The sequence below is a fragment of the Salvia miltiorrhiza genome, chromosome 6 (assembly GCF_028751815.1).
Source record: "Salvia miltiorrhiza cultivar Shanhuang (shh) chromosome 6, IMPLAD_Smil_shh, whole genome shotgun sequence".
Classification (NCBI taxonomy): Eukaryota; Viridiplantae; Streptophyta; class Magnoliopsida; order Lamiales; family Lamiaceae; genus Salvia; species Salvia miltiorrhiza.
This window is the reverse complement of record NC_080392.1, coordinates 45,526,702-45,554,207: the sequence shown is the minus strand read 5'-3', so window position 1 is coordinate 45,554,207 and position 27,506 is coordinate 45,526,702. Positions and strand designations below refer to the sequence as shown.

The 27,506-nt window shown below is 37.2% G+C and overlaps 2 protein-coding genes and 2 pseudogenes across 11 annotated transcripts; 1 reads left to right on the top strand and 3 right to left on the bottom strand.

Moving 5' to 3' along the window:
- Nucleotides 1–722: 722 nt before the first annotated feature.
- On the bottom strand, nt 723–4,650 carry LOC130991037 (GPI-anchor transamidase-like; annotated as a pseudogene).
- LOC130990018 (tubulin-folding cofactor C-like) lies at nt 4,367–10,327 on the bottom strand. 6 transcript variants are annotated; one of them, XM_057914219.1, is made up of 4 exons: nt 9,672–10,327; nt 8,833–8,890; nt 5,738–6,843; nt 4,367–4,504 (listed from the first exon to the last, which is right to left on the bottom strand). In XM_057914219.1, exon 3 carries the CDS (start codon nt 6,789–6,791, stop codon nt 5,742–5,744), a length of 1,050 nt encoding a protein of 349 aa, XP_057770202.1. In that variant the 5' UTR covers nt 6,792–6,843; nt 8,833–8,890; nt 9,672–10,327; the 3' UTR covers nt 4,367–4,504; nt 5,738–5,741. The 6 variants fall into 6 exon arrangements, with proteins under 6 accessions (XP_057770202.1, XP_057770201.1, XP_057770204.1 ...); XM_057914218.1 differs by lacking the exon at nt 4,367–4,504 and adding an exon at nt 4,511–5,261; XM_057914221.1 differs by lacking the exon at nt 4,367–4,504 and adding an exon at nt 5,261–5,386.
- LOC130990017 (NAD-dependent protein deacylase SRT2) lies at nt 9,276–26,898 on the top strand. Of its 5 annotated transcripts, XM_057914213.1 has the most exons (13): nt 9,276–9,396; nt 10,893–10,969; nt 13,761–15,131; nt 19,962–20,004; nt 20,077–20,305; nt 20,995–21,060; nt 21,807–21,852; nt 22,556–22,716; nt 23,360–23,489; nt 24,892–25,053; nt 25,773–25,900; nt 26,439–26,538; nt 26,611–26,898. In XM_057914213.1, the coding sequence occupies exons 5-13, from the start codon at nt 20,097–20,099 to the stop codon at nt 26,659–26,661; spliced, it is 1,053 nt and encodes a 350-aa protein (XP_057770196.1). In that variant the 5' UTR covers nt 9,276–9,396; nt 10,893–10,969; nt 13,761–15,131; nt 19,962–20,004; nt 20,077–20,096; the 3' UTR covers nt 26,662–26,898. The 5 variants fall into 5 exon arrangements, with proteins under 5 accessions (XP_057770196.1, XP_057770195.1, XP_057770193.1 ...); XM_057914211.1 differs by lacking the exons at nt 9,276–9,396; nt 10,893–10,969; nt 13,761–15,131 and adding exons at nt 18,921–19,073; nt 19,425–19,566; XM_057914212.1 differs by lacking the exons at nt 9,276–9,396; nt 10,893–10,969 and having other exon boundaries at nt 13,399–15,131.
- On the bottom strand, nt 10,977–12,558 carry LOC130991036 (tubulin-folding cofactor C-like; annotated as a pseudogene).
- Nucleotides 26,899–27,506: the final 608 nt, after the last annotated feature.

The window sequence follows — 27,506 nt, the reverse complement described above, 5'->3', positions numbered from 1 at the left end:
TTGGTCCGTTTGGGTGGCTACGTGGGAGTATGATCAGAATTGAAATCCGTGTCGGTCGATTTTTGGGCGAGTGGTTCGTAGAGGCCATTTTAGCTATATTAAGTGGCTCGGGGAGCCGAAATCTCGATTTTGGCACGGAAGCGGTTCGGCGAGGGAATTTCATCACATGTTCCCCATCATGAAAGATAACCAAGGTCCCAAGAATCATGCAATTCAGACGTATAACGAGGGAGATATGTGCAAAACGGTCCGTCGGGGGACGGCGCTACGTCCCCTCCGTTTCCCAACCTATCATGGTCTGATTTGGTCCGTTCAAAGACCGTTGGGAATATTTTTAGGGTGGCTACGTGGGAGCATGATCAGAATTGAAATCCGTGTCGGTCGATTTTTTGGCGAGTGGTTCGTCAATGCCATTTTAGCTACATTAAGTGGCTCGGGGAGCCGAAATCTCAATTTTGACACGGAAGCGGTTCTGCGAGGGAATTTCACCACATGTTCCCTATCATGAAAGATATCCAAGGTCCCAAGAATCATGCTAAAAGAAAAGTAGAAAATTATTTGATAGACAATGGGAGTAATTTACATGTCAACCTTCTAGCAAAATATATAAGAAACCAAAAAGAATCACAGTTCGATTTCAACCAGTGTCATTCCTCAGCTTAACGTAATCCACTTGAAGTTTCTAAAAATTTATCACTAGTGAATAAATAAAATTTTCTCAATTCACAAATTCGAAATCCACCACAAAATAAAGATCTTACATCATTATTCAATTGTTACACAAGCACTCACCTCATATTTCATTTCATCAAAATTCAATACATACATGGAACTACGGAACACCGAGATTTAAACACAATGCACAACAATTTCCAAGTGCTCAAGGTGTATATAATCATCAGCACCACACCAGTTTTGGATAAAACCACCAAATTCAAATCCACAATTGCTCTTCATCAGTATAAATGCATCTAAGAAGTTGTTTAATATACAAGGACAAACTTCACATAACTTTCTTTGGGTGTTAGCAGAAGAAAGCAGCTCTGACTCATATCCATGATCAAAATCAAGATGCCTTTAGTTAGCTTGACAGCTCGAAACTCAGTGTCACTTGTCAAGAACAGAATTCAGCCTTCCAAACTCATTTGTCGTAGCACCTCTGTGATCAGGTCGTGTTTCTAGTTTTGAGTGAACAATCGTCCATCTCGAGCCTCTATGCTTCTCCTGTATTTCCATATATAGGAGGATAATATTAAAGAATGGAATACTGCAAATGGAGATTGTAATCATAAGACATCATTAAACTTTACTACATGGCAAGTAAATACTCCCTCCGTCCATGAAATGAGTACCCATATTTCCTTTTTCGTCCGTCCACGAAATGAGTGCCCATTTCCCTTTTTGGCAAGTGTACCCCACACATCTCTTTAATTAATACACTCAAAAAGTGGGACCCTTAAACTATTCACGCTACATTTCATACATTTCTTAAAACCCGTGCCGTCCACAAATGGGTACTCATTTCGTGGACGGAGGGAGTATTATTTACAAGATCAAACGTTAGGATGAGCAAACGGATGGCTCAGTTAAAGAACTGCGAAAACCAAGAAAACCAAAATTTTAATGGCTTTTCTGTAGGCGGGAGGAAAAGATCAAACTATAAATATATGCCAAAGTAAACAAGAAGCCCTTGTCTGTGATAAAAAGGTGTATGATATAAAGACATGTGATGTACAGCAGCATATAACCGAAATATCACAAATGGTAAACGTACGACTTTATGGTGTTAAAACAGAAGATAGAAAAAGTTGTATCAAGAATTATTGTAGGAGTCTAGCATCCAGAATCCTGATGAGACCACCAAGATTCTTAACCAATCTACGACGTAACATTTGATCAACAATCAACACATTGAAGAAAGTAAGCAGGATCTATGTCGAGCTTAAATGAGATATAAAAGTAATGTAATATGCATTAGAATAAAATGTTCCTTGAAGGGGGACGCTCAGGCTATGATGTTTCTTACCTTCAGTAGGAAAGCCAAGATGAGAGGGTCACAATTGGGAACATCAACGCTAAACCATAGTTAACTAAACTATCTATTTGCTTTATCTTTTCCATCCGGCCCAGAATTGTATTCCAAGTGTGTGTAAATGGGCAACTGACTTGTTTAGCCTGCAACACAAAACCCTCACTTTCAGAAAATTATGGTGGTAAAACAGCAAGAGTAAAAAAACAGCCATCATGCACTAGCAAGTATATAGAGGTCGCACATTTAGTTTAGGGTCAATTCTTCTGGAACATCTGAATCTTCTAATGTCCTTCAGTTCCCCCAACCTGATTGATCTGAAGGCATCTCAGTTGTAGACTTTCTGTAGTATCGGCCTGAGAAGGCACGATAAGGTGAATCCGTATGGATGGTTTCCATGACAGAACCAAAGAAGTTGGTAACCGGTACCTAAATCAGCAGGAGGGTCAAAACAAAGTTATTTGGATGTCTATAATAGCCATTTGACCACAAAGATATTTGTCTTCACATAGGCTGTTGTGATAAATTCGGCCACTTTTGGGGCATATGCTGAAAAATCTGTGATTGGATTCCACATATCAAGATTTTAGATACCCCAAATCCTGCAAGTTCCTCTAAGGACTTGAATATTATTTAAAACGTGTAGAATAGAAAAAAGCCACTCATGACTTATATAGATCAAAGGACAGGCAAGTTAAATGAAGATGGAAAGAGAAGCAAGGGAAGATTCTACAGGTCTCTTATCACACTGCACCACAGTAAAACCAAAAAGAAGAACCACATACAAAACCAATATCTGTATTCTATATACCTCCTCTAACAGCCGTTGGTATAAATCAGTTCGATAATATGCAGTTGACATCAATGTATTTGGATTGTACGAATTGAAAAGACTGCAAAACAAAGTGGGTCAACTTAAAAGTTATTATCAGTAATGGAGACATCATAACACAACAAATTGGGATCTCATAATTAAGCGAAAAATCCAAAGTAAGAATGGTCCTGCAAAACCGAAATGCTCATTATGTATACCTGCTCAATGAGGCATTGTCATACATATTTAACCTCTCAAAGAAGGCAAGAGTATAAAATGTAAATCGATCAACAACAGATGCACCAACCTGCAAGAAAAGAACAAAAGAAACAGTAAAAACCAAAAAATCCTGGAAAAAGTACATTTACTATACGAAAGAATAAAAAATAACTGCAATTTAACATCTTCTAGAAATACCAATACCATCCCTCATGCACAACGCAGGTAAAATATTAATACTTACATCTGAGTCCAAGTGGTGTGAGTATGAATTTTCTCCCTTCTTGCTACTTCCAATAGCCAAAACACCAAGTGATTGTAGCTGCCGAGCAATGAACAGAGCCCTTAGTATATGAACAACTACAACTAGCATGACAAGAAAGTAGATGCCCGTTCATAGTGCTTTGGTAAAGGTAGAAGTTGCAACACTATATAAAATAAAAAACACACACACAAATATCAGGCAAAACTGTAGGAAACAATAACTCACCTGGGAAAATAGAGTGGCAGCCTGGCAAGTATCTACCATTATTAGCAACTCTTTAAATCTGAAAGTCAGAATAGAAACAAGAAAGCACTCATTAAAATCCAGAGTGATAGAAAATCTGATCTTACAGGTCAATTACATTTACAGAAAAAAGAAACTAGTTTAACTCAACATGACATTCCCTTGTTACAGAAAGGCTCAAAAACTGAATCAAACAGCAGATGTTTTATGCAATTATGCTTCTCTCCAGTTCTTAGCCGTGTTGCAAAAGCAAACATTGGGAAAATATATGTAACTATAATACTCCTTAGTCATATGATATCAGGATACCTGCGCTTTTCCTTCATTTGTTTCACTGCATCAGCTAAATCATGGCTCTGAAGCTCCTCTGAGTCTTGAAATTTCATAAACTCATCCCCGCCATGCCCAGTCATGTAAAGAAGTATATGACTGCCTTCATCACTTAGCAGTCGTTTTGACCTAGGAACTGCTGTTCATGACGCCCAGTCAATATTCGCAAAAAGTTTTCAACAGTCACTTCATAACCTCGATAGTCTACCTAGTATTTGCAAAAAAGATTTCAGAATAAACAATCAAACATATCGTTTTCGAGAGAAGCAGGATTATGATATTAAAGTGAAACAGTCTGTCTTACATGCTCTTCTTATGAAATTGATCGTGAAAAAGCAAACAAGTTCTGCCTAAATGAAAGATGAATACTCTAAAAATGTTTTAGAGTTAATGATAATTCGTGTCATGACATGCGATGTCCAATGGTTTACTGTTTACATACTAAAAGTTTGAACCCACCTCCACATTGTCCCCATACAAGTTGAGACGGTGGTTTTCATTGTTGAAGACCTGGGCAGGATACTTGTTCCAAGCATTGCAAGCTATATCATCAGCCAGCATGAGAATTATCCTCTCATCTGGAATTCCTAATCGTTTCACCGTTCTTAAGACAAAAAGCCAATTAAAAAATAAGTAAAAATCATTATATAATTCGTTTTGACACGTCAACGACAACAAATAAAAAACCAAGACAAGCACGGGAGGAAGAATAGACCCCGATTACCTGTACAAGGATAAAGTATTGGCCATATGCCGATAATTAAAACTGAAGGATAGATTTTTAGCAAAATTGAATTAAATGCTGATTATATGAACAAGCTGCAATAACAACAATGTAGAAACTAGAAACACAACTATAACAGTTCAAAAGAATTAGTAATAAATCTAGCGTTCGATTTGCTTTACCCTCAACATCAAACCCAGTAATTCGACCATACAGCCAACATTTATGGTTACCACAAAAAATTCATTCTCTTCACTTATGTACTGATCCACCAACAACAAATATTCCTTATGAAAAGATCTTTTTTTTTACAATTTTCTACAAAACAAAGCATACAGTAAGAGCTCCAATAACTCGCCTACTAATTCTAAGGTTCCGTTATAAAAATTCTCAAGCTTTGTTTTCAGTACCTCGGCCGAAATCGAATAAATCAAGGCATACAGGTTGAGTGAAGGAAAGGTACAATACCAGAAGCGGGAGGTACAGACAAGAAAAGCCCAATTGTTGGTGTGCATAGTGGTATAGGAAGAACCGGACGCACTTGAGGCGATCGCATTGCAGAGAAACAGTAGAAGGATCGCAATCGACAACGGCTTGAATTTGGATGATGTCGCCATTTTTCAGCGACTGTGAGCTTCTGTTGGACTAATATTTCTCAAAGCTTGGCAAATATTAAAATAACCATTTTGCTTAAGCAAAGGTTAATAATAATTGTAAACACTTTACAAAAATATCCTTGTACTTTCAAAACCTGTTTAAAATCTGGAAAGAAAGAAAAATGAAATCAAAACCCCAACCCATTCCTCCCATCGTCTCCCTAAGGTCAAAAGTCTTGGGTTCGAATCCCTTGTGGTGGGGCCTTTAAATTTCTTTATTTAATATTGTTAATTTATCAAAAAATAAATGCGAAATTGGGAAGCACAAAAACCTTGTTCTGCATATAGAAAAAGGGATAACGAAACTGAAGGTTCAATAAGGCCAGGCAGCTCATGAATCACAAGATTGAATAATGATTTGTGAACAAAATTGGAGTGACTAAAACATCAAACTCGCAACCATACATTGATCCACCAAAATGTTTAGTAGGAAACGATTTGAAATCGGCAGAATTACCTCTTCAATCATCATTTGAAATGTTCACCATCCCTACACGCTCATCTTCTGGCAAAACTGACCAATTAGGAGATTGCAGTGCCCTCAACCATCGAAAATCATCCACATTCGCCCAATTCCCAGTCTCCTCATCAAGATTTGCCTCTGCCAAATCCTCCTCCATTCCTCTGTAACTTAAGCAATATGGCGCAAACCTAACGCCATTACTGTCCTCTATTATAGGTCTGCTCCTCACCCGAAGATACAAGTCACAATTCTTTGCCTTATGAATCCTGATCTGGTGCGAGGCCAACACGAACAAGCACCCTTCTGCTCCCTCGATCAAGACCGAACCCATAACCACCCCAACATAAACCTTGCACTTCACCACATTATCCACAAACACTGCCCTCAAACAACCCTTCAATCTGACCTCACAATCCCTCAAATTCGATAGTGTGAACTCCCCATTTCGAGCATCCAGCTCGCCTCTCTTGAATTCCTTCACCAATACCTCTTTATCCTTGTTCCTGAACCCGGGAGCAGCGCTCAAATCCCTAAACCCTACCTCCCCGAATCCAGCATTGATCTTACTACTCTCCGGTTCAGAAACGACTTCATTCTTCTGATCTGGCGCTGGGGCGGCACTCTTCTTCGATGATTTATTCTTGAAGGCGAATTTCTTCTTCGGAGCGACGGCCGCGGATGCGTCATCTAGGGTTTGCCTGAGGTACGTGATGGCGCTGAGGGAATTACGTACTTCGTAGGGCGGGAGCAAGTAGGAATTCTCCGCGACCAGCTTCTCGAGGGCGGAGATTTCGAGGGAGATCGCCTCCAGGTCGGTTTTTTTAGGCAGGTCCGGCTGTGTTTGGATCCGGGAGATTTGGGCTTCGATTGAGAGCTTTGATTGCGAGAACTGAGACAGGAACGATTTTGTGGATCCGGATGAGTTAGGCTCAGGCTTTGCGGTGGCGCGGGACTGTTGGCGGTTGGCGAGACGCTCCAGCATCGCCGCGTGCTTCTGCTCAAGAGCAACGGCGCTGGAATCATACGACGATTGTTTTTTGTCTTCCATTTCGCCGTGCTGGAAAGTGGTGTTCCGGCTGCAGCTCTTTTATTTCACTGACCTGAAATTGAATTTTTCCAACAATTCAACTCCAAATTAATGTGCCAATTATTCTATTTCTATATATATTTATATACTAGCACTAACATTTGTATTTGCTCAATGCACTAAAACGAGCTTATATTTCTTTTTATAAATTAGAAAAAAATTAAAAAAAAAAAAAAAAGAAATTGGAGATTTATACATGAGGATTCGTTATGCTAAATTTCACAGTCCATATAAGACCGACTAAGCAAGTTATCAAAATAATATAGTACTAGTATCGCTATCCCGTGCGATGCACGGGAATCGTTATAGTTATCTAAAATAGTAAAAAAAAAATTAAAATTAAATTACATAATTAATTAATTAATTAAGAATGATTCACTTGTAAGTTGTAAATTATAAAATTTAAGTAGTCAAATCATTCACTTGTGTTCATCAAGCAAGAGCAAGACAATATGTTCGATGCATCGTAAAAAATATCTTTATACCATATTCTATAATAAAAATAAATAAAATGTTAAAATAATAAGAGAGAGAATTAAGAAAATAATTTCTTTTAAAACTTCTAACTATTAATTTTAAATTAATTTATTATATAATATATATCAAATTGAAGCTATTGTCATAATCTTTAATTTGATATGTATATTGAATATTTAGTCATTAGTTAAATTACATTGTGATTGAAAAGAAAAAGAAAAAAAAGCGCAAAAAAAGCAAGAATGAGTATGAATTGTGAAAGAAAAATGGGCATTTTGGAGTAGCAAAAAATTATTATAAAAAAAAACTAACACTAAAAATCATCCGTTATTATATATATATATATATATATATATATATATATATATATTGATGTTATATTTTTGCTATGAATAAAAGAAATTAAAATTAAAATAAAATAAAATAAAATAAAAGTATAAAAATTGAAGAAAATAAAATAAACCAAAACATAAAAGATAATATCCAAAAATAACGAGAGATAAAAAAAATTAGTTTGAGCCTTTTAACTTCTATATTTTTATTTTAAATCTATTAATTTGATATGTGTATTGAATATTTAGTCATTAGTTAAATTACATTATAATTGAAAAGAAAAAGAAAAAAAGCGAAAACAAAAAAAAGAAAGAATGAGTGTGAATTGTGAAAGAAAAATAGGCATTTTGGAGTAGCAAAAAATTATTATAAAAAAAAAACTATCACTAAAAATCATCCGTTAAAACTGTTTGTTAAAACATCCGTTTTTATATATATATATAAATATATATATATATTGATGTCATTTTTGCTATGAATAAAAGAAATTAAAATTAAAATAAAATTAATTAAATAAAATAAAAGTATAAAAATTGAAGAAAATAAAATAAACCAAAACATAAAAGATAATATCCAAAAATAACAAGAGAGATAAAAAAATTAGTTTGAGCCTTTTAACTTCTATATTTTTATTTTAAATCTATTTTTAACATAATATATACTAAAGTAAAGCCCTTATTATAATTTTTAATTTAATATTATATTTTTTAAAATATTTTATCATTAGTTAAATTATACTACAATTTTTATAAATAGAGAAAAAGAAAAAGAAATAAAAAAATACTCCCTCCGTCCACCAAAAACAGTCCTAAAGGTGGACGGCATGGGTTTTAATAAAAACTAGATGACTGCCCAAAAACTGTAACAGAACAAAGGAAAAATCAGGATGTACAAGCATAACCCAGAAAAAATCAGGATGTACAAGCATAACCCAGGAACATATAAAATATTTTTAATTGTGTACTCTCCCATATCTCAAATAAAAAAATTAAACATTTGATCTCAAGTAACCAATGTCATTATCATTATCTAACCATATAACAGATTTAATTTAGGAATTTGTTGTCAAGGGATATATTCAAAGGTAAAAAGCGGAGAGTTATCCACAGGAAGATAATAGAGGAGAACAACCAATGTGGCAATACAAAACAATCAAATAAGAACCGACTAAGTTAAGGGAAACAGAACTTACGGTTGCTTCCGAACATTTTTCTTCAGCAAAATAAAGCCAATAGTGCGTATTCGTTAACCTGGAATGTGAACAGCAAGAGATTATGAGAAAAACTCCACTAACAAATTCAAAAACAACAAAAGTATGAAATCATAAACTATTCAAAGCATCAATAAAAGAAATTTAATGCAGACATATACTATCTCAAACACTCGCATCCCTATCATGGCAATCAGTTCAGTGAACGAATAAACACCGAGGTATCGTCATTATTATAATTTGCCTCAATACAAACGACATTGGGACGATAGAAACATTAGTAACACGATATAATGCGGTAAACGGACAAATCAAAAAACAGTAGTTTTGTATAATTTCAAAGTCCAAACTTACCATCACCCCTTACTTTTTACCAACTATGCCCCTTTAACATCATCACAAAACACTCTCTGCAAAACCAATCCATCCTTGTTCATTTCTCACAAATTCAATCAACATTTCGCAAGAAAGAGGAGTTTCAAGTGCTGAGCTAATTCCAGCCTCCACCAAATTTCAAGCAACCAAACATCAGCAAGTTTTCCAAAGGTTTTTAACTTTTAAATTTCTGTAACTTCAGTTCTAATTTCAGCTATAACACACATCTCGATATATATACACATATATTTCAAATGAAACCAAAATGCCGTACATGAATTAACAGCTGCATATGTGTATATTTTGTGTATAGCAGAACAAAGATTTCAAAAGGAATGACAACTTCACAAATAGTTTTAAAGAAAAGAACTTTGACTTGAATAATCTGGATTTTAGCTTTTGAACTCTATTTTGTGATGCTTGAGTCGAACTGAGTCGGTGGGTACCGAGTTGAGTCGGATGGGTGTTGTTGTAGCTGCTGAGCCGAGTCAGGGAAGGTGGGCAACAGCCTCAGGGCTTTGTTTTATCACCGGAGTTCAGAGGGAAGAGATGGAGGGAGACCGGGCGTCGACTGTGGTGGCACGGCTGCTGCTGTAGTCTGTCCGGCGAGGCTTTGAGATGAGGGAGAACGGATGGAGGCAGCGCTGCGTAGGGGCGGCGTCGTTGCCAGAAATTGAGAGGAGCCGTGATTGGGGCTAGGGCTCAGACGGCGGAGTCCCTCACCGTCGCCGTTCTGGGTCAGAGAGGAGGCGAGAGCAGAGGGGTAAGGGAGATGAGGCGGTGACCGTGGCGGCGGTTGCTGCCGCCGAGAAAGAGAGGGATATGGGGCGCCGGTGTGGCCGGAGATGAGGGAGAAGATGAAGGGAGTCGGGTGAGGGGCGGCGTGTGTTGGTCCGTGTGTGTGTGGCCGACCTTGAGTGAAATAGAGTCGAGGGAGTCGGGAGAGGAGTGGCTGGCGGCGTTCGTCGCCGGAGGAGGAGCCGTGGCGGCGAGGTTTTGAGAGAGGGCCGGATTCAGTAAGGTTTGAGAGAGATTAGAGAGAGGGCGAGTTTTGGTGCTCAGAGAGATTGAAACCTTTCTTGTGAGTTGTGAGTGTGAAGCGGAAGAAGAGGAATAGGGTTGGGGTGTTGGGCCATCTGTTTTGGGACGGAATTATTAAAGTTTGGGCTGCAGAATTAATTTGTGTTTGGGCCACACCATTTTAATTAAACTCTTGGGTCTGAATCATTTTAAAGAATGTGGGCTGCACTATTTAAATTATTGGGCTGCCAATTAATTTCTTTAATTAGATTATTGATTTAGGCCTAAATTTATTATTTAATTAGACTATTAATTAGTTTAATTATTTATGTTAAAGAATGAATTGCATAATAATATTATTATGTACATATATGGTGTAATTACTTATTATATGATTAAGCATGAAATGATTTGCATTAAGTATTTGTGCAATAAGAGTATTTATGATTTAAATTGGTTTTTCATAAATCCAATCATCAAAGAAAATCGAACAAGGATATTGTTGGTGTCCTTAGCTCAGAATTTAAATTTTCAAGTATTTATGATTAAATTTTGAAAACCCGACTTGGTGAATCATAAAATGTTAAGCACTTCACTATGACTTAAGATTACATTCGAGAGACCTATTAAGAATAGATTTCTTGTAGGCTTTGTGGTTCAGGAGAATTAGCGTCGCTATTCCGATTCAGAGTTATGAGTAAAACTGCAGGCATTGCCTAATCAGGTGGGCTTACTTTCCAAATGTATAAAGTATGAATGAGTTATTAAGCTCTAAATGTTTCAATGAAATGCAAATTGTTTATTCAATTAAATGCAAACTGTTTATCCGATAAAATGTTTATGTGCACTCTGCTCTGTTTAAGGCTCGCCACAACGAATCGTTCGAGGTTCTCTTATGGCCTAACACGTTATTTGAGAATTATGTACACTCGTTAGCTGACCTGGTGGGTTGATCTCCATCGGGTACTAACTAAGAGACGTTATAAGAGTGCTTGTTGGATGTGTTCCGGAGCATGTAATGTAAGGCCTGTCTGGGTAGCGTCCCGAGGTCAAATGAAACTTGTCTGGGTTACGCCCTTGTCTGGGTCAAAAGTCTTGGGTTCGAATCCCTTGTGGTGGGGCCTTTAAATTTCTTTATTTAATATTGTTAATTTATCAAAAAATAAATGCGAAATTGGGAAGCACAAAAACCTTGTTCTGCATATAGAAAAAGGGATAACGAAATTGAAGGTTCAATAAGGCCAAGCAGCTCATGAATCACAAGATTGAATAATGATTTGTGAACAAAATTGGAGTGACTAAAACATCAAACTCGCAACCATACATTGATCCACCAAAATGTTTAGTAGGAAACGATTTGAAATCAGCAGAATTACCTCTTCAATCATCATTTGAAATGTTCACCATCCCTACACGCTCATCTTCTGGCAAAACTGACCAATTAGGATATTGCAGTGCCCTCAACCATCGAAAATCATCCACATTCGCCCAATTCCCAGTCTCCTCATCAAGATTTGCCTCTGCCAAATCCTCCTACATTCCTTTGTAACTTAAGCAATATGGTGTAAACCTAACGCTGTTACTGACCTCGATTATAGGTCTGCTCCTCACCCGAAGATACAAGTCACAATTCTTTGCATTATGAATCCTAATCTGGTGCGAGGCCAACACAAACACGCACCCTTCTGCTCCATCGATCAAGACCGAACCCATAACCACCCCAACATAAACCTTGCACTTCACCACATTATCCACAAACACTGCCCTCAAACAACCCTTCAATCTGACCTCACAATCCCTCAAATTCGACAGTGTGAACTCCCCATTTCGAGCATCCAACTCGCCTCTCTTGAATTCCTTCACCAATACCTCTTTATCCTTGTTCCTGAACCCGGGAGTAGCGTTCAAATCCCTAAACCCTACCTTCCCCAATCCAGCATTGATCTTACTACTCTTCGGTTCAGAAACGACTTCATTCTTTTGATCTGGCGCTGGGGCGGAAATTTTCTTCGATGATTTATTCTTGAAGGTAAATTTCTTCTTCGGAGAGACGGCCGCGGATGCGTCATCTAGGGTTTGCTTGAGGTACGTGATGGCGCTGAGAGAATTACGTACTTCGTAGGGCGGGAGCAAGTAGGAATTCTCCGGTTCAAGCTGGGACAAGATGTTCTCTTATACAATTCTAAGCTGCGTTTGTTTCCTGGCAAGCTGCAGTCAAGGTGGACGGGGCCGTATGTGGTGCATAAGAGCAATTGGAATGGAACGTATGAGTTGTTCGCTGCTGATGACATTACTTTCACTATCAATGGTCATCGTCTCAAGCATTACTTCAAGTCGGATGATGATCGCGGTCTTGAAGTTGTCAAATTCAACGACCCATGAGATTGAGGTATCGTCGAGCTCTAGACGTTAAATTAAGCACTTGTTGGGAGGTAACCCAATTTTTATTGCTTTATTTCTTTTTTTCATTTTTTCTCTTTTTCGTTGTTTCGTCTCGTTTTTCTGTTTTCTAAAAAAAATGCAGATGAGTGCGGCGACCGCCGCGGATTGAAGGAAATTCGTGAAGTAGGCGGCGACCGCCGCGAGCCCCGCCGAGAATTCGACGACCTGCCAGCGCCCGCCGAGCCCAGGCCATTTTGAAAGGTAAGAGTGGCGATCGTCGCCTGACCGCCGCGCCAAGCTTGTGGGTTTCTTTAAAAAAATGCCCTTTTTTCTCCCTTTTTTCTTCACTCTTTCAATTCCTATCTCTCTCAACCTCTAAACCCCACGAAAATTTCATTTTTTCTTTCTCAAATTACTCCCAACTCACTTCAAATCCACCAAATTCCTTCCACACATCTCCTACCCACATCATAACCTTCCATTCCATCCGTTTAATTTAAGTGTTCATCTACTTTTTCATCTACATTCAAATTTGGGGGTTTTGTGTAGGGTTTTTGATTCTTCACTCTTTATTGCGAAAGATTCAAGGTAACTCACTTCTATCCTTTGCTTTTATTGTTATTCTTGCTAGTTTTGCTAAGATTTTGGCTATTGTTATAGCTTAGCTTGGTGATTTAGCTTGATTCTATGATATTGGAGTAGTTAGTGTAGTGTATTATTTTGTGAAGTTTTGTTGTGGATTGAAACATGCTAGGCACTAGTTGAGTTCCTTATTCATATTTCTTATATATGCTTTATTTTGGTGCTAGCCTATGAATTTGTTGTGGAATTTTGTTGGAATTGCTTGAATGAATGATGGGAATAGGCATTATTCATGGTGGTTCTTGTTTTTATTTGTTTGATGATTTATATGAGTAGTGTTATCTTGGGAGTTTTTGATTATGCTCAGAGGAGTACCATATTGCATTTTGTGGGGAGACTTTGCCTGTTATTGAGGGGATTAAGAGTTGAATTTTGGATTAGGGGGATGAGTTTGAATGATGATTTTGCTAAGTTAGGGATTTCATTTGTTTATTTTTGTTGGTTTGATTGGTTTTGGTGGTGCATTGGAATTAATTGAAAAAAATTTGTAGGAACAATGCCACTAAAGAAACGAAAGGGGAGCATTGGAGGAGCCTCGGGATCAAGAAGTGCTCCATTGACACCCGATCAGCCGGAGTATCACGGCGTGGTACTCATGTTGGAGTTAGATCGACCAAAGTTCTCGGCACTGTGGCACCGGAAGATAGAGCCCACACATTATGTTGATCCGGTAGTGCTTCAAGAGATAGGGGTGTATGGAGACGTCCAACAGTTATTTGTTAACATCGGGTGGAACCGCATTTTAGTAGGAGGATGGCCCACATAAGAGAGGGATACCCTCGAGATGATGAGCACGTTTGATGAGAGATTGGTGTCGATGACATACCCCGACTCTATGGCCTTCCAGCTTAACAACAATTGGGAGCATGATGTGGATATGAGTGCCATTAACAACATCTTTGAGTGCCCAACTGACTGCACTTTTACACATATCAGTGGATTTAGACCAGTGGAGTTGTGGCAGGATTTGGTGCACCCCGAGGTTGGTGACTACCCATCGGGCACCTCAAAGGCAGCATCAGAAACCCGATCTTTCGGGCAGTCCAACACATCATCGCACATACCATTCTCGCCCACAAGGAGAACAGTAATGTGAGCCAATTGGATCTTTATATTATCTATGCCATGCTCACAAGAACCCACATCAGCTTCGCCGACATCTTGGTCCAGTAGTTGTATAAGGTCGCCAAAGCCAACAAGGGCATTATTACAATAAGAGGGATGTTCACCCCTATTGCCCTACATTTCTGTCCCGAGGTGGAGGGATGGTCGATTGTGCGGGGTGACACGTTATTACATGCTTGACGGATGCACGATATGCGGGTGATATCCCGAGCTCATCCGCCTTTCCAGTTTGTTCAGAGGGACGGGGATCACTTTCCCTTGCCCAACACTGCGCTCACCACGATCAATGGTCGTTATGATATGGCCAACTGTAAGATGGACACTCCTGCTCATCATGCACTTTCAGGACCAGGAAGAGGCGAGCACAGGGTGCAAGCACAGGGCGAGGCAGAGGTAGACGAAGAGGAAGAGGCTGCATCCCCCCCCTCATGGACATAAAGGTGCTGCTACCGGCGAATGAGGACACTATGACATGGCTGAGTTAACTAATATGATGGGTAGATTGGATGTCCAGTTCACCGTCTTTCGTGGCGACGTGATGGCTATTAGGATGGCGCAACAAGAGGCCGACCGACGCCAGACAGAGTTCAATGCTTATACACGTGAGCAGTTTGGCCGCCAACAGCAATTTGAGGAGTATGAGCGAGCTGAGCTAGAGCGTCAGATGACTATGCAGGAGGAGCTTTTGCGCGATTTTCGACGGTTTCGTGATCCACCGACCTCCTGATTGCGTTTCTGTAAGTATGCATAACATAATCTTTATCCATTTTTCCCTCCAAATTTATTTTCGAGCTTTTGCTCTTTAATAAGTTTGGGGGAGAGAGATGGAGATTAGTTATGTTTTGCATTATTTTCTTCTGTTTTAGTTGCTTTTATTTGCTTGTTTTAGTCTGCTTAGCTCGTGTTTGGTCTGTAGTCGAAGAGTGTTGGTGTCTAGCCTGTACTGTATATTCTTGATATATTATGTTTATGTTGGTTGGTGCTTTTCTGCGACGCATTTGAGTTGTTTATTACTCCGTTTGATTTTTGGTGAGAGACCTATGATGACTTATGTGATAAAATTTCTTGGAATTCAAATTTCGTTGATAATTTGAGCATAATTGGAACTAATTTGCATAATATTTTAGTGATTTTAACCTTGACTTTTGGACGTTGAATATACCTGTGAGGATTTGAGCCATAATTGTATATCATACACAATTTATTCTTTATTGTAAGTTTTGTCATGCATGTAGTGATCTTCTAGAGCTTGTTATGGTTTATGTATTGAGGTTGTTGTTGTTCCCATGATTAGAAGATGATTTTAGGCCATATTTTGTTAGCCACATTATTATCCCAAACATTGTCCTTAACGAATAAACTATCATTTGTTATCCACTTTGAGCCTATTTAGCTTTTATTCTTTAGCCGGATGATAGGGGGTGGTGTAGTATATGGGGATCTCTGTGTGGTGAATGTTCATAGTGGGTCATGGAAAAGAAGGGATGATGTTGTGTTACTATTTACTCTTATAAGCTCTAGGAAATTGTGAAAAGAAAAAAAAATGTTGAAAGAAGGAAAAAAAAGAAAAAAAAGTATGAAGTCAAGTGTTTATTGAGAAATTTGTTGGAAATCGACTTTGTTTATGGAAAAAATAGTGTTGAAGAGCATAAAAGAGTGTCTAGTCTTGAATTATGATGATTAAATCCCTTGGTTGGAGTGTTTATGGTGATATAGTTGGGTGGAAGATGAAATTTATTCCATGCTTGATTAGTGAAGTCATAAGGTTGGTGTTCTTAATTTAATTGAGTCACTTAACCTATATTTTCGCTACCTTAACCAATGTCCCTACATTAAAACCCGAAGAAAAAGACCTTTTTGATCTTAGTCTTGGTACACTATTAGCGATGGAGATTGTAGACGATTGGCAAGCTTATGGTAAGTGATCTACATTGCATTGAATTCGATGAGAGTATACACGTTCCATTCCACCAATTGAGAGTTGAATGATACACATACCTTGTGAGATTCAATTGTTTGGAATGTCAAGGTTGATTTTGCTATAAGTTGTGTTTATTGGTGAATTTTGTGCTTAATTGTTGAGGATTTGAGAATTCTATCTTTCTATGTTTTTCTGAGGCTTCTATGATCCAGATTTCTGCCCATTCGTGTTTATTGACTTTATTCTTCCCATTATTCGAGGACGAACAATGACTTAAGTTTGGGGGAGTTGATAAACACTCATTTTGCGTTGTTTTTATGAGTGTTTAAGTGCTAGGATTATGCTTGATTGTGAATCATATGGTTTAAGTTTTATATTCTTTTGTGATATTACGTTTAGGTTCGGTTTTGGCTATTTTGTTATAGGTTTGAGTGTTTTAACTAAATATGAATATTGAAGATCCAAGTATCGAGTCACAAGTGTTTCGGATGCGAAAATCGAAAAAACGAGCTCGAAGAGCTCGAAAAAATGAAGATGTGGAGTGGACGGCGGACTGCCGGCGACCGCCGCCCACATGAGGAAGTTTGTGAAGGATGCGGCAACCAGGCGGCGCCCGCCGTGAAAACCATCGAGAATTCGGCATTTTGTGGTGTGTTGGCGGCGACCGCCGGGAAACCGCCGCCACATGAAGAGATTTATTGAAGGAGGCGACGACCGCCGCGTAATCGCCGACTAGGTCGCTGCGTGTCCGAGTTTTTTTTTTCTTACGCGTTTTCAGTGTTGTTTTTTAGTTAAAACTCTATTTTTTACCCTGACACTATATATAGATCCTCTTTCGACCTATTTAGGGGTCCCGACTTTAGTTTTTCAATTTCTTAGCTTTAAATTATTATTGCTTTCCAGTTTTGAAGGCTTGGATTGGATTTCTACAAGATTGAAGATTCAAACTGTTGCAATCGTTTTATTTCCGGTTTTATATAATTCAGTTTTTACAATTGCATTTTTTTTAATTATGTTTCCGTTTTATTTCAATATGTCTGCCTAGTTTTCTTATCTGATTCCAGGGTTCGTAAGTAGTTAATTGAATTCATGTGATTTATTTGTTAATACCTATTTACTTTCCAGTTTATGATTCATAATTCCTGGTGCTTGAATTCGTATGAATTATCTGATCAATAGTTTGCATGTGTAGCTATCCGGTTTGAGACCTAGCGGAGATAATTGTTTAGCGGATTCAAGAATGGATGATATGATGTTAACCTTGAGACCTAGCGGAGATAGATTGATCATAGAGAGTTATTCTTATGTGCTTTTGGGAGTTAGTAGATTTTCTTGAGACCTAGCGGAGATAGAGAATTTACTAATCCACGATCATTGCTGCTCTAGCGAGAGTAATTGATTAATTAAGTGACTCTCATTATAACTGGATTAAACTAGTTAATATGATTAATAGATTGATTATGTGGATTTAGTTAATGAATTTACTACCTTAGGATCAGTTGTTTTCATTATTTGATTTTCCCTATTGAATTTTATTTGCTGCTATTTGAATTTAGCTTTAGTTAAATTTTCTTCATTTTATGTTTGCCTGTCTACTGTTAGGGGTGTAAGTGAGTCGAGCTAGCTCACGAGCTACTCGGGATCGACTCGAAAATTACTCGAAATCGTCTCGGTATAAGTCGAGTCGAGCTCGAGCTCGAGCTACTCGACTAGGTATCGAGCCCGAGTTCGAGTTTCATCATACTCGACTCGTTAGGCTCGCGAGCCTAATCGAGCTTTCAAACAAATTACGATTTTATCCCTATATTATAGCTTAATTACTAATATAGCTCATAATATATACAATTTGTTGAAGCATGTATGAGACGAGCTTAAACGAGCTCGAGCTCACCGAGCCTAAACGAGCTCGAGTTCGATTAAGATTCAATAATCGAGCCGGACCGAGTCGAGCTCGAGCTCATCGAATATGCAATCGAGTCGAGCTCGAGCTCAAAAATCTCAAACTCGACCGAGTCGAGCTCGAGCTCGAGCTTGATACATATAGACCGAGCTCGAGCTCGAGTATGTCAATACTCGACTCGACTCGACTCGGCTCATTTACACCCCTATCTACTGTGAGAGTTTATTTAGGGAGTAGCTCAGTCCCTGTGGAGACGATACTCTGCTTACTATTTGTTACTATAATTGTGCTGCATGAGTTGCGGTTTTGTTGCTAATAAAAATAGTGATCACACTTATGGCACTATTAGTGCCAAAGTACCAACGGAAATCCAAATTAAACCATAAGTGTCAATGGAAATCCAAAATAAAACCAAGTAAAATCTTGAACCTAACCCGATCCGGCACGCGACCCGCGTGCCTAATCCTACCTGGTTCGCCTAATTAAGGGTAAAAATGTCCGAAATCATTAAAAATGCTAAAATTTACGTTTTTTCAATTAGTGACCATAAATGGTGTTTTATGCTTCATTTTGGTTATTTCAAAATTTCGCTCAAAAAATGGTTTCAAAGAAGGGCAACGTGGCCTCATCACAGCCGTTACCACATTGTGGGTCATTCGGGATAGAACGTCCCTCTATGTGATCAAAATAGTTGAAGAAGCGCACGTGCTGTAAGCCGCCCACCGCCCAATTGCTTTGCAACTACAATTCCAATTTCAATTCTAACCCATCGATGCTTCCCATGAGTTTCACCTTTCTCCTCTAACCATAATTCAACTCTCCAGGGCAATGGCTTCTCTGCACCTTCCCTTCTTTTCTGTAAGTCTCTCTCTCCCTCCGATGCAGAGCAGACCGCAAGTATTTCCTATTTGCTGTTTTTCTTTTGATTTAATGCGAAAAGTTTTTCGAATGCCAAATCTCGGATATTATATGGTAGTATTCGCTTGAGCGACGGTAGCAATATAAATGTGCCATCATTATTCTTCCGCGCATGTCAGCTTTGTTTGCATTTATGTTAACAGAGTTTAAAATTAATGTTTCATAGATCAAATGATCGTTTAAATTATCGTGATTAGTTTACTGAACGAGGGAAATCTCACTATCTGAGGAATGGGATAGTTTTCTTCGAAAGTTTAGACTATAATTTTCCATTTCTCTTAACTTCTTAAGGAGGGCAGCTGGTAATTCCGCGAACTTCCGATGCGTGTGCAGATAAATGGGAAGTGTCAAAATTGAATTAATGGAGTAGGAAGTGGGTGAAAGAAAAGATAAATGGGAAGTGGCAAGATATAGTTAATTGAAAACGAAATAGGTAAAGTTCTTTCAACTGATTTTCCCCCATTGAATCTGAATTTCTAGTTAGAACAACATATATTGGCAACTTAGTGTGTTACTTCAAATTGCGTCTTTTTGAACGCTTTTATGAAAAATTTAGTTGCCTCAACTCTGTGTCATGATTTGGGAAGGAAAGATATACCATTTGGAGTTGAGTATAATCCGACTCAAAATTTATTGTTTAAACTTGCTCCTCTTTCCACGTCTAGATGTCTATCACTTGTATTGGTTGCAAGCATCTCTATGATTGCCTGAGAATGTGTTTCCATGTGCATATGGAATTGCTAAAAGGATATAGATTGCATGAGAAGAGTAGAAGCCTGTAGGCTTTTTGTTGATATTCTAGTAAGTTATGTCTTCCTACACATGCAGAAAGTCGGTGGTACAAGAGAGTCGCTGAGGACATTATTAGCTGGCAAGTCTTCCCTCATTGTGTTATTGTTCTTCATCTTACTGATCATTCTCTAATATCCCTTACTTGTGGCAGAAACCGTTCGATCAATTAGTATGAACAAAGAAACTTTTTGGAGGCCAAGAATGATATCTTTTCAGGGATCTCTCAAGTTTGTGCATACTTATCGCATCACACCTACTGGAGCCACAATGGAGAATAAAGAATTACCTTCAAATTACTTAAAAGACAAAATGATGGTTCCAAATGCAGATCCGCCCAGAGACGAAGATGTCAATCTTCTATCTCAGTTCTTCAAGAGAAGGTACAAATGGTTCGAGTAGTGAGGTCCAGAGTAGCTACATGAAACTCTTCCAGATTAATATTATTTGAACAAACCTTCAGAAATTGGTTAAATGAATACTCTAATTTATTTCAAGCAGAGCTTGCTAGCAATTGCTAGTAATTCCATTTTGCTGAATATAACTTGGCCTGATGATTTATGTGAGAAGTCAAGTAGCAAGTTGGTTTGATCAGTCACCAACTGAAAATCAGGCTTGTCTTAATGTATGAGAGGCTAGTCTGCACGTTGGTTCTGTTATTCGCTTATGCATGTTTTTGTTCAACCTAAGAGATTCTTGCTCGTGCTAATGATATCAAATATGTATATATGAATAATATGATTATATCTCTGTATCTAAGTTTTAGTTTGTAAAAAGATATTTTGCTGAATCATGGCAAGCAACATTAATCGTCGGCTTGCTATGAGGTTCATTATGTTTACCAGTGCCGTTGTTTGAGAGAACAATTTTTCTATTTTGGATGCATAATATGTACTTATGTTGTGGTGGGTTCATATCTCAGACTAGATTGCATTCCTGACTGGGTAGGTCAATGAAAGTATTTGCAGAATTACATTGCATCAAGTTCCTTCCATAATGTTAGCATCTCTTGATCAAATTAAATGTGTTTCTTTCTAGTGCAACATCTGAAAATATTTAGATTGTTTTGCAGTTCAAGGCTTGTTATCTTGACTGGAGCTGGGATAAGCACAGAGAGTGGGATTCCTGATTACCGGAGGTTATGTTACAACCTTGTATAAAAGTTTCCTGCTGATATATAGATATCAACGATGACCCCTCATAAAGATTCTTCTATGTTACTTAACCCCCCCCCCCCTTCTGAAATACATGATACTTCAAAAGTTCAAATTAAAAACTCCCTATGTCCGGAATGACATTTGTTTCATTGATTTTTTTACTTTCTTTTCTTTCTGCTTCTTAGTTATTGTAGTTTCTAAACTTAATTTCCATCCAATTCTGCCATTTAGTTGCAGATTTTACTTTTTTCTTTTATTGTCTAAGCTATCTTGTATGGCTATGTCATCTGTCATTTTGTTATTCTCATGCAGCCCACATAAAGCAAAATTCATAAACTGTGATACACTGTCTTTTTTTTCTGAATTTAAAGTAACTGCTCTGATCCTGTGAGCTTGTGGCAAAGCTTCCCTATATTATTCATTCAGTTGTTGAATTCCGAATTTATTGTTCACATCTAATGTTATTTGCAGTAATAGTTGTGATTAGGGTATCCACTTGGAGGTTTCTTCTATAGCCACTATGAGCATTGTGTTGTTTGGTTCAGTCAGATTGTGAATTCTAATGAACAGATGGAATGCAGCTTCATATTAAATTTTCAAACTTGTTTTGATTCCATTAACTTGTTCTTACCTTGCTTATCCTTATTTCATTTTAACATCAAAAACTTATCTGTTAAAGTTATTCAGATGTTATCTGATTACTGGTTTCTATCTTAAATCCTTGCAGTCCAAATGGAGCTTATAGTACTGGTTTCCGGCCAATCACTCACCAGGTGATATAAGCATGTCTTGCAAATAATTTATTTTCTTTATATTATCTTATTTTTAAATTTTGCCAACTTCTTTATGCATTTGGGTCTGAGGTATTACTAACTATGGCGTGTGAGTAAACTGCCAGTTGACTCATATGATAGTTGTGCTGTTTCATTATTTACTTCGGCTAGATCTTAAAATCTCCCATGCATCCTTGATAGATGCAAGCATGGAATAAAAGAACATCATTGATCTCTCTCTATTGTCTGTAAAAAACTTGATTATCTTTCTTATAGGATAAGGGCGGAAACACAAGAATTTATGGCTTCATCTGGGCATTCTGGCCTGCCTTTGTTACTAGAGCAGGCTGAGAGTTGCTTAATAATGAAAACTAGCTTTTGAGATTTCCCTTTTATCTGTTCTTTTGGTTCTAAAGACTAATAGTTTGATAAGTTGTCAATGGTCCGTATAATAGTCTTGTCAATCAATTGAAAAGGAAATTTTGGACGACTAATCTGTTATTTTAAACTTGCACTGGCCACCTGTGTATATGTGTGTCAGTTTACATAGATGTACTAGAGTTTTAGAAATCTATTACTTTCATATTATCATACTACTTAATCCTCTTTGCCTTGATAAGCTCTTTAATTGTGAGAATTTTGATGTACTTGCAGATAGATGATTCAAATATTTAAGTTTTTATATGTACTATTTCAATAATAGGAATTTATGCGGTCCAGTCGTGCCCGAAGACGGTATTGGGCTAGGAGTTATGCTGGGTGGAGAAAATTTACTACAGCACAACCAGGGCCTGCACATATTGCATTAGCTTCTCTTGAGAAAGCCGGGCGTGTAAAATTTATGATGACTCAAAATGTAGACCGGTAATGGCTATTCACTCAAGGTATCTAGTTTTAATGTTAGTAACGCTTTTATAACTTTATTAGACATTAATTATGTGTAGAAGTTCTAACATATCAGGTTATTAGGCAGTATGGTAGGAATCCGCCTCACCCTGCAACTTGTCTGCTGTGTATACTTATTTATGCACATATATATGTGTATGATGTAATTACTTGTATTGGCATAAAAACAGCAGCGTACTGGATTGCGCATTCTTTATCCTTGATGTTTGTTATGAATTCTGTACCTTTTCAATCCCAAAACACACTGGAGAAGTGCTTCCTTTTTTCAGTATTAACCACAAGCACTTGTTATTTCCATCTATTTAACTTTTTCTTTTTATTACTTACTGAGTTACAAGTATGATTACTTTTTTTATAATCAGTATTATTTACTTGAGCTCTAGTTGAGAATAACTTGTAAAAGCCAAGGGCTAAATATACTAAAACGAACATAACTTAGTAACATAACTGGACTGCTCAAGTATAGAAAGAATTTTTGGCGGGTTTACTGTTGGTATCGTGCTTATATGCAAGGGTTTGGTCTACACTTGAACTACCTGGCTAAACCATATAAACATACATATCTTCAGGCGTTAGCAATACTTTTATTTCTATATCACAGGTTGCACCATCGAGCTGGAAGCAATCCTCTAGAGTTGCACGGGACTGTATATATTGTTGCTTGTACGAATTGTGGCTTTTCTCTTTCTCGAAGCTCATTTCAGGATCAAGTGAAGGCTATAAACCCAAAGGTTGCTTTTGGAAATCCACACTGTTTTTTTGTAGTTTTGTTTAACAAAGAAGCTTAGATATTGCTTTTAAATTTGTAAATTGTACCCTGAACTAGTTTAGCCTTGATAACCATTTATAAAATAAAACTTGATAGTTTGAAGTATATAAAAGATGACGATAAATTGATTCAATAATTATTGTTAATTTTATTAATTTATTTTCAAAATTATTTGATCTGAAATTATTTCCTCCATCATTGTTCTAATTATGATTCAACTGTATACTTTAGTGGTATTCGAATATATGTTAGAGGCTAATGGAAATTGGGCAAGTCATAGATGTAAGCCAAATGTTGATCCATTTTATATCTGTGCTTGTTTCATTCATAGATCATATACTCCTCATGGGTGTCTCAAATCATTCTTGGCTACGCTTTGGTATAATGTCTTACCTTGTTCCGGCTTCTGGGTATATTATACTTATTCACACTTCAATTTCAAATTCATGGCTTATTCCGCCTAATGACGTGTTATTTTTTGTCTTTTCTCCCCACTTGATAGAACTACAGCACTTCCAAGATCTATTCAAATCCTTCATCTGATAACAAGTTGCGTACTTCGACATATGCATGTTCAACTGGAGAGGAAATTTTAAAATTTGAAGTTGCTAACTTGAAATAATTATAAGCACTTGCTTCCTATTATTCTTCTTATTGACAATCCACTTTTATAAGTTTATAGTTGGAATGCAATTGCAAGGGAGAATATTATAAATACACAAGTGTTATAGCCCTTTGGATATATATCTATGTAATGGTGTTGTATTATTTGGTAATTAAGATGATATATTTTACTTCAGGAGAAATTTTAGCCATCGATGTGATGTCATGTCAGTATTGCTTTTGTGGTAGTCAGTGCGGCATATGATTATCTAATTAGAATAACATTCATAAGTATCTGCAGAGAATGAAATATGTTCCCCTAAAACTTTAGTGTCATACATCTCTGTTATAGGAGAAGGGAATCATCCCTGGTAAATCCTAAACATGGCCACAACTTTAGTTGAATCTTGCCTGACTATTTTCTGGAGCATGATTTTGCTCAGCCTCAAGAACTCTTGCTTGGTCCATAAGCAGTTTTATGGTGACTTCTGTTTGTCACGATATGTAAACCTCCTTTCTGGCTGCTTAACTGAATTTACCAATATAAAGGAAACTCATAATTAAGAAAAATCTTGCTTCTTCTATCTTTTCTGTTCCTTATAAGCTTCTCCTTCATCATGTATCTTTTCACGGCAGACCACAAACTGAAGCTGACAACTTTTAAGTTTTTTGTAGATTTCCTTTGCTTGCTTCGTGTAGGCTTATTCATTAATCACTCTAGCTATTGCAAATTTATGCTACAATATTTAATGTCATTGCAGTGGGCAGAAGCAATCGAAAGTTTAGATTATGACAGCCGTTCGGACAAGAGCTTTGGAATGAAGCAAAGGCCTGATGGTGATATTGAGATTGATGAGAAGTTCTGGGAGGAGGAATTCCATATACCAAATTGTGAGAAATGTGATGGTATACTGAAACCTGATGTAAGCACCTCCTTAACGTGTTATTTGGGTCCTACCCTGAGTATTATTTCTTTGTTCCGTGCAGCATAAATTAAAGTATGTATTCGTTGAGCTAGTTTGTGCTGCATGCTACTTTTGTTGTTAGTACTTGTATGTTTTTTGAACAAGTAATAACCTTATTTTATATAACAATTAAGACTTATCAAAAGAAATTTGTGTAATTTAACAAAAATAACAAAAATAAGTAAATAAATATCAAATGGTGAAAGGACATATGTAACCTAAGTTTATTAAATGAAACAGTCAAATGATCAAAGAGGTAAAGAATTATGTGTAATAAGAAAACCCTTAGTGTTTAAATTTTTAAAGGCGCATTGTATTTAAACACCTTTGTTCGTGTGAAGGGTATCTCGATCCAATTAACTGAACAATGAATAACCCTTTTAGTGAGTTTTCTTTTCCACAGTTTTTTATGATAGCTATAGCTTTCTGGGTGGACATTTTCCTAAGGAGAATCTACCTCATATTTACTTGCATTATCTCTCCTTCCATGGAGGTAGCAAATTTTGGATGAACTACATAAATCTCTCATATACTATCTAGTTTCACTCTTCTCAACTTTGTGAAAAATTGTTGTATTCAGCTGCTAACGTTTTGTAAATTTAGCCTCATAGTTTTACATCATTAAGCTGCTATTGAATTCAGGTGCCCTTCTCTCTCTCATAGATATACCTTTTCAGGTTGTCTTTTTTGGTGATAACGTCCCAAAGGGTAGATCAGATAGAGCAGTAGAAGCTGCGAAAGAATGTGACGCTTTCCTTGTACTTGGTTCTTCATTGATGACGATGTCTGCTTTCCGACTCATTAGGTAAAACTTATGCTGGTGTGTCTTTTATATTCATGTAAGTTATGTATTTTTCTCTGTCTATTTCAACATTGTGGATGTCCATATAATCTTTGACCATATGTCAGGAATGGTCTGTAACTTTCTAATCTGTTGTCAGTCTAGATTATATCAGTTGACTTAATCATTAGTGCTTTCCAAGGTTTATGTATCATCTAGGATACTTCTGCGTCACTACAAAATTGATTTATGTAAACGAGAGTATGTTATCATAATAAGATAATAATTAATCTATACGTATAGTGAAAATAATACTTGAAGCAAATAATGCAATCATACAAACTGCACAATTCTATTTGGAAAACTGCTCATTCTAGTTGGAAAAGGGTTTTAACTTTAATGAAAATGAGTAATGATGTAGGAATTCAAGGACTTCAGGGCTGGCCCTGTAGTATGGAAAGATCTTCCCATGTTTAAGCCTTAATTTAGATAACTTATATCCGCCTAACCCTGTTGCTTTCTCAATCATGAAATGAAACCATACTTCCATATATTTGTGCAGAGCTGCTCACGAAGCTGGTGCTGCTACTGCTATTGTAAATATTGGCATTACCAGAGCTGACGATTTCGTTCCTTTGAAAATTAACTCCAGACTTGGAGAGGTATGCATTTCTATCTCTTGTACTCAAACCTATGTAGTGGAATTATTGATGTTTCGTCACCTGATGGTACAGATATTACCAAGATTGCTTTCAGTTGGATCCCTTGGTGTCCCTGTTGTCTAGAGCGTGCAGCAAAACCATGTAAGGTTGACTTGCTGCACAGACGCTCCTTGTTGTATTTGAAGTCTAAATATAATTATGTTGTTATCAATTCAAAAATTGGAAATTCAAATTTTCATTGGAACTCATATTGTGTCGATGAAAGATGCCTATCCCAGCCAAGTTCTAATTGAGGGAACCTGATGTTTCAAGAAAGTTAATATTCTTTTTCTTCTAGATCAATGCAAGAGATTTGTTACTTGCACCTTCTCATATTTACACTTCCTCCGTTCATGATAAGTATGGTCTTTTTGTCATTTCATTCGTCCATAATAAGTATGTTTTTTCGTTTAAAGATATATACCCTTGTATTTTTCTTGTCTCGCACACGATATGCAATAAACTTATCTCACAAATTATTTATTGATTACCTAACAAATTAACTTTGGTGGATCTCTTTTTTCATTTTATCACATTTCTCAATATTTTTTTTAACCTGTGCACCACTCTTATCATGGAAGGATAATATGTACATTTTGGGGCAATAGTGTTAATACTTTTTTTATCCTGACATATTTCATGAGTTGGTGTCATACCCAACTCAATATTTTGTTGAGAGGCACTCCCATGCGCTTTGAGCGTACGGTGTGCTCACCCAAATTAACGCATTAGTTAGAATATAGATAGAAAAGGAATAGATTTTATACCAATTGGAGTATGTGGATAGATGGTCCGTCACTTGGTTTTGGGCTCCACTTTTGTCCTTGATCTCGATGTCAAACTCTTGTAGCAATAGGATTTGTCAGATCAACTTTGGTTTGGACTCTTTCGCCATCAAGTACTTTAGGGCAATATGGTTTGTACACCAC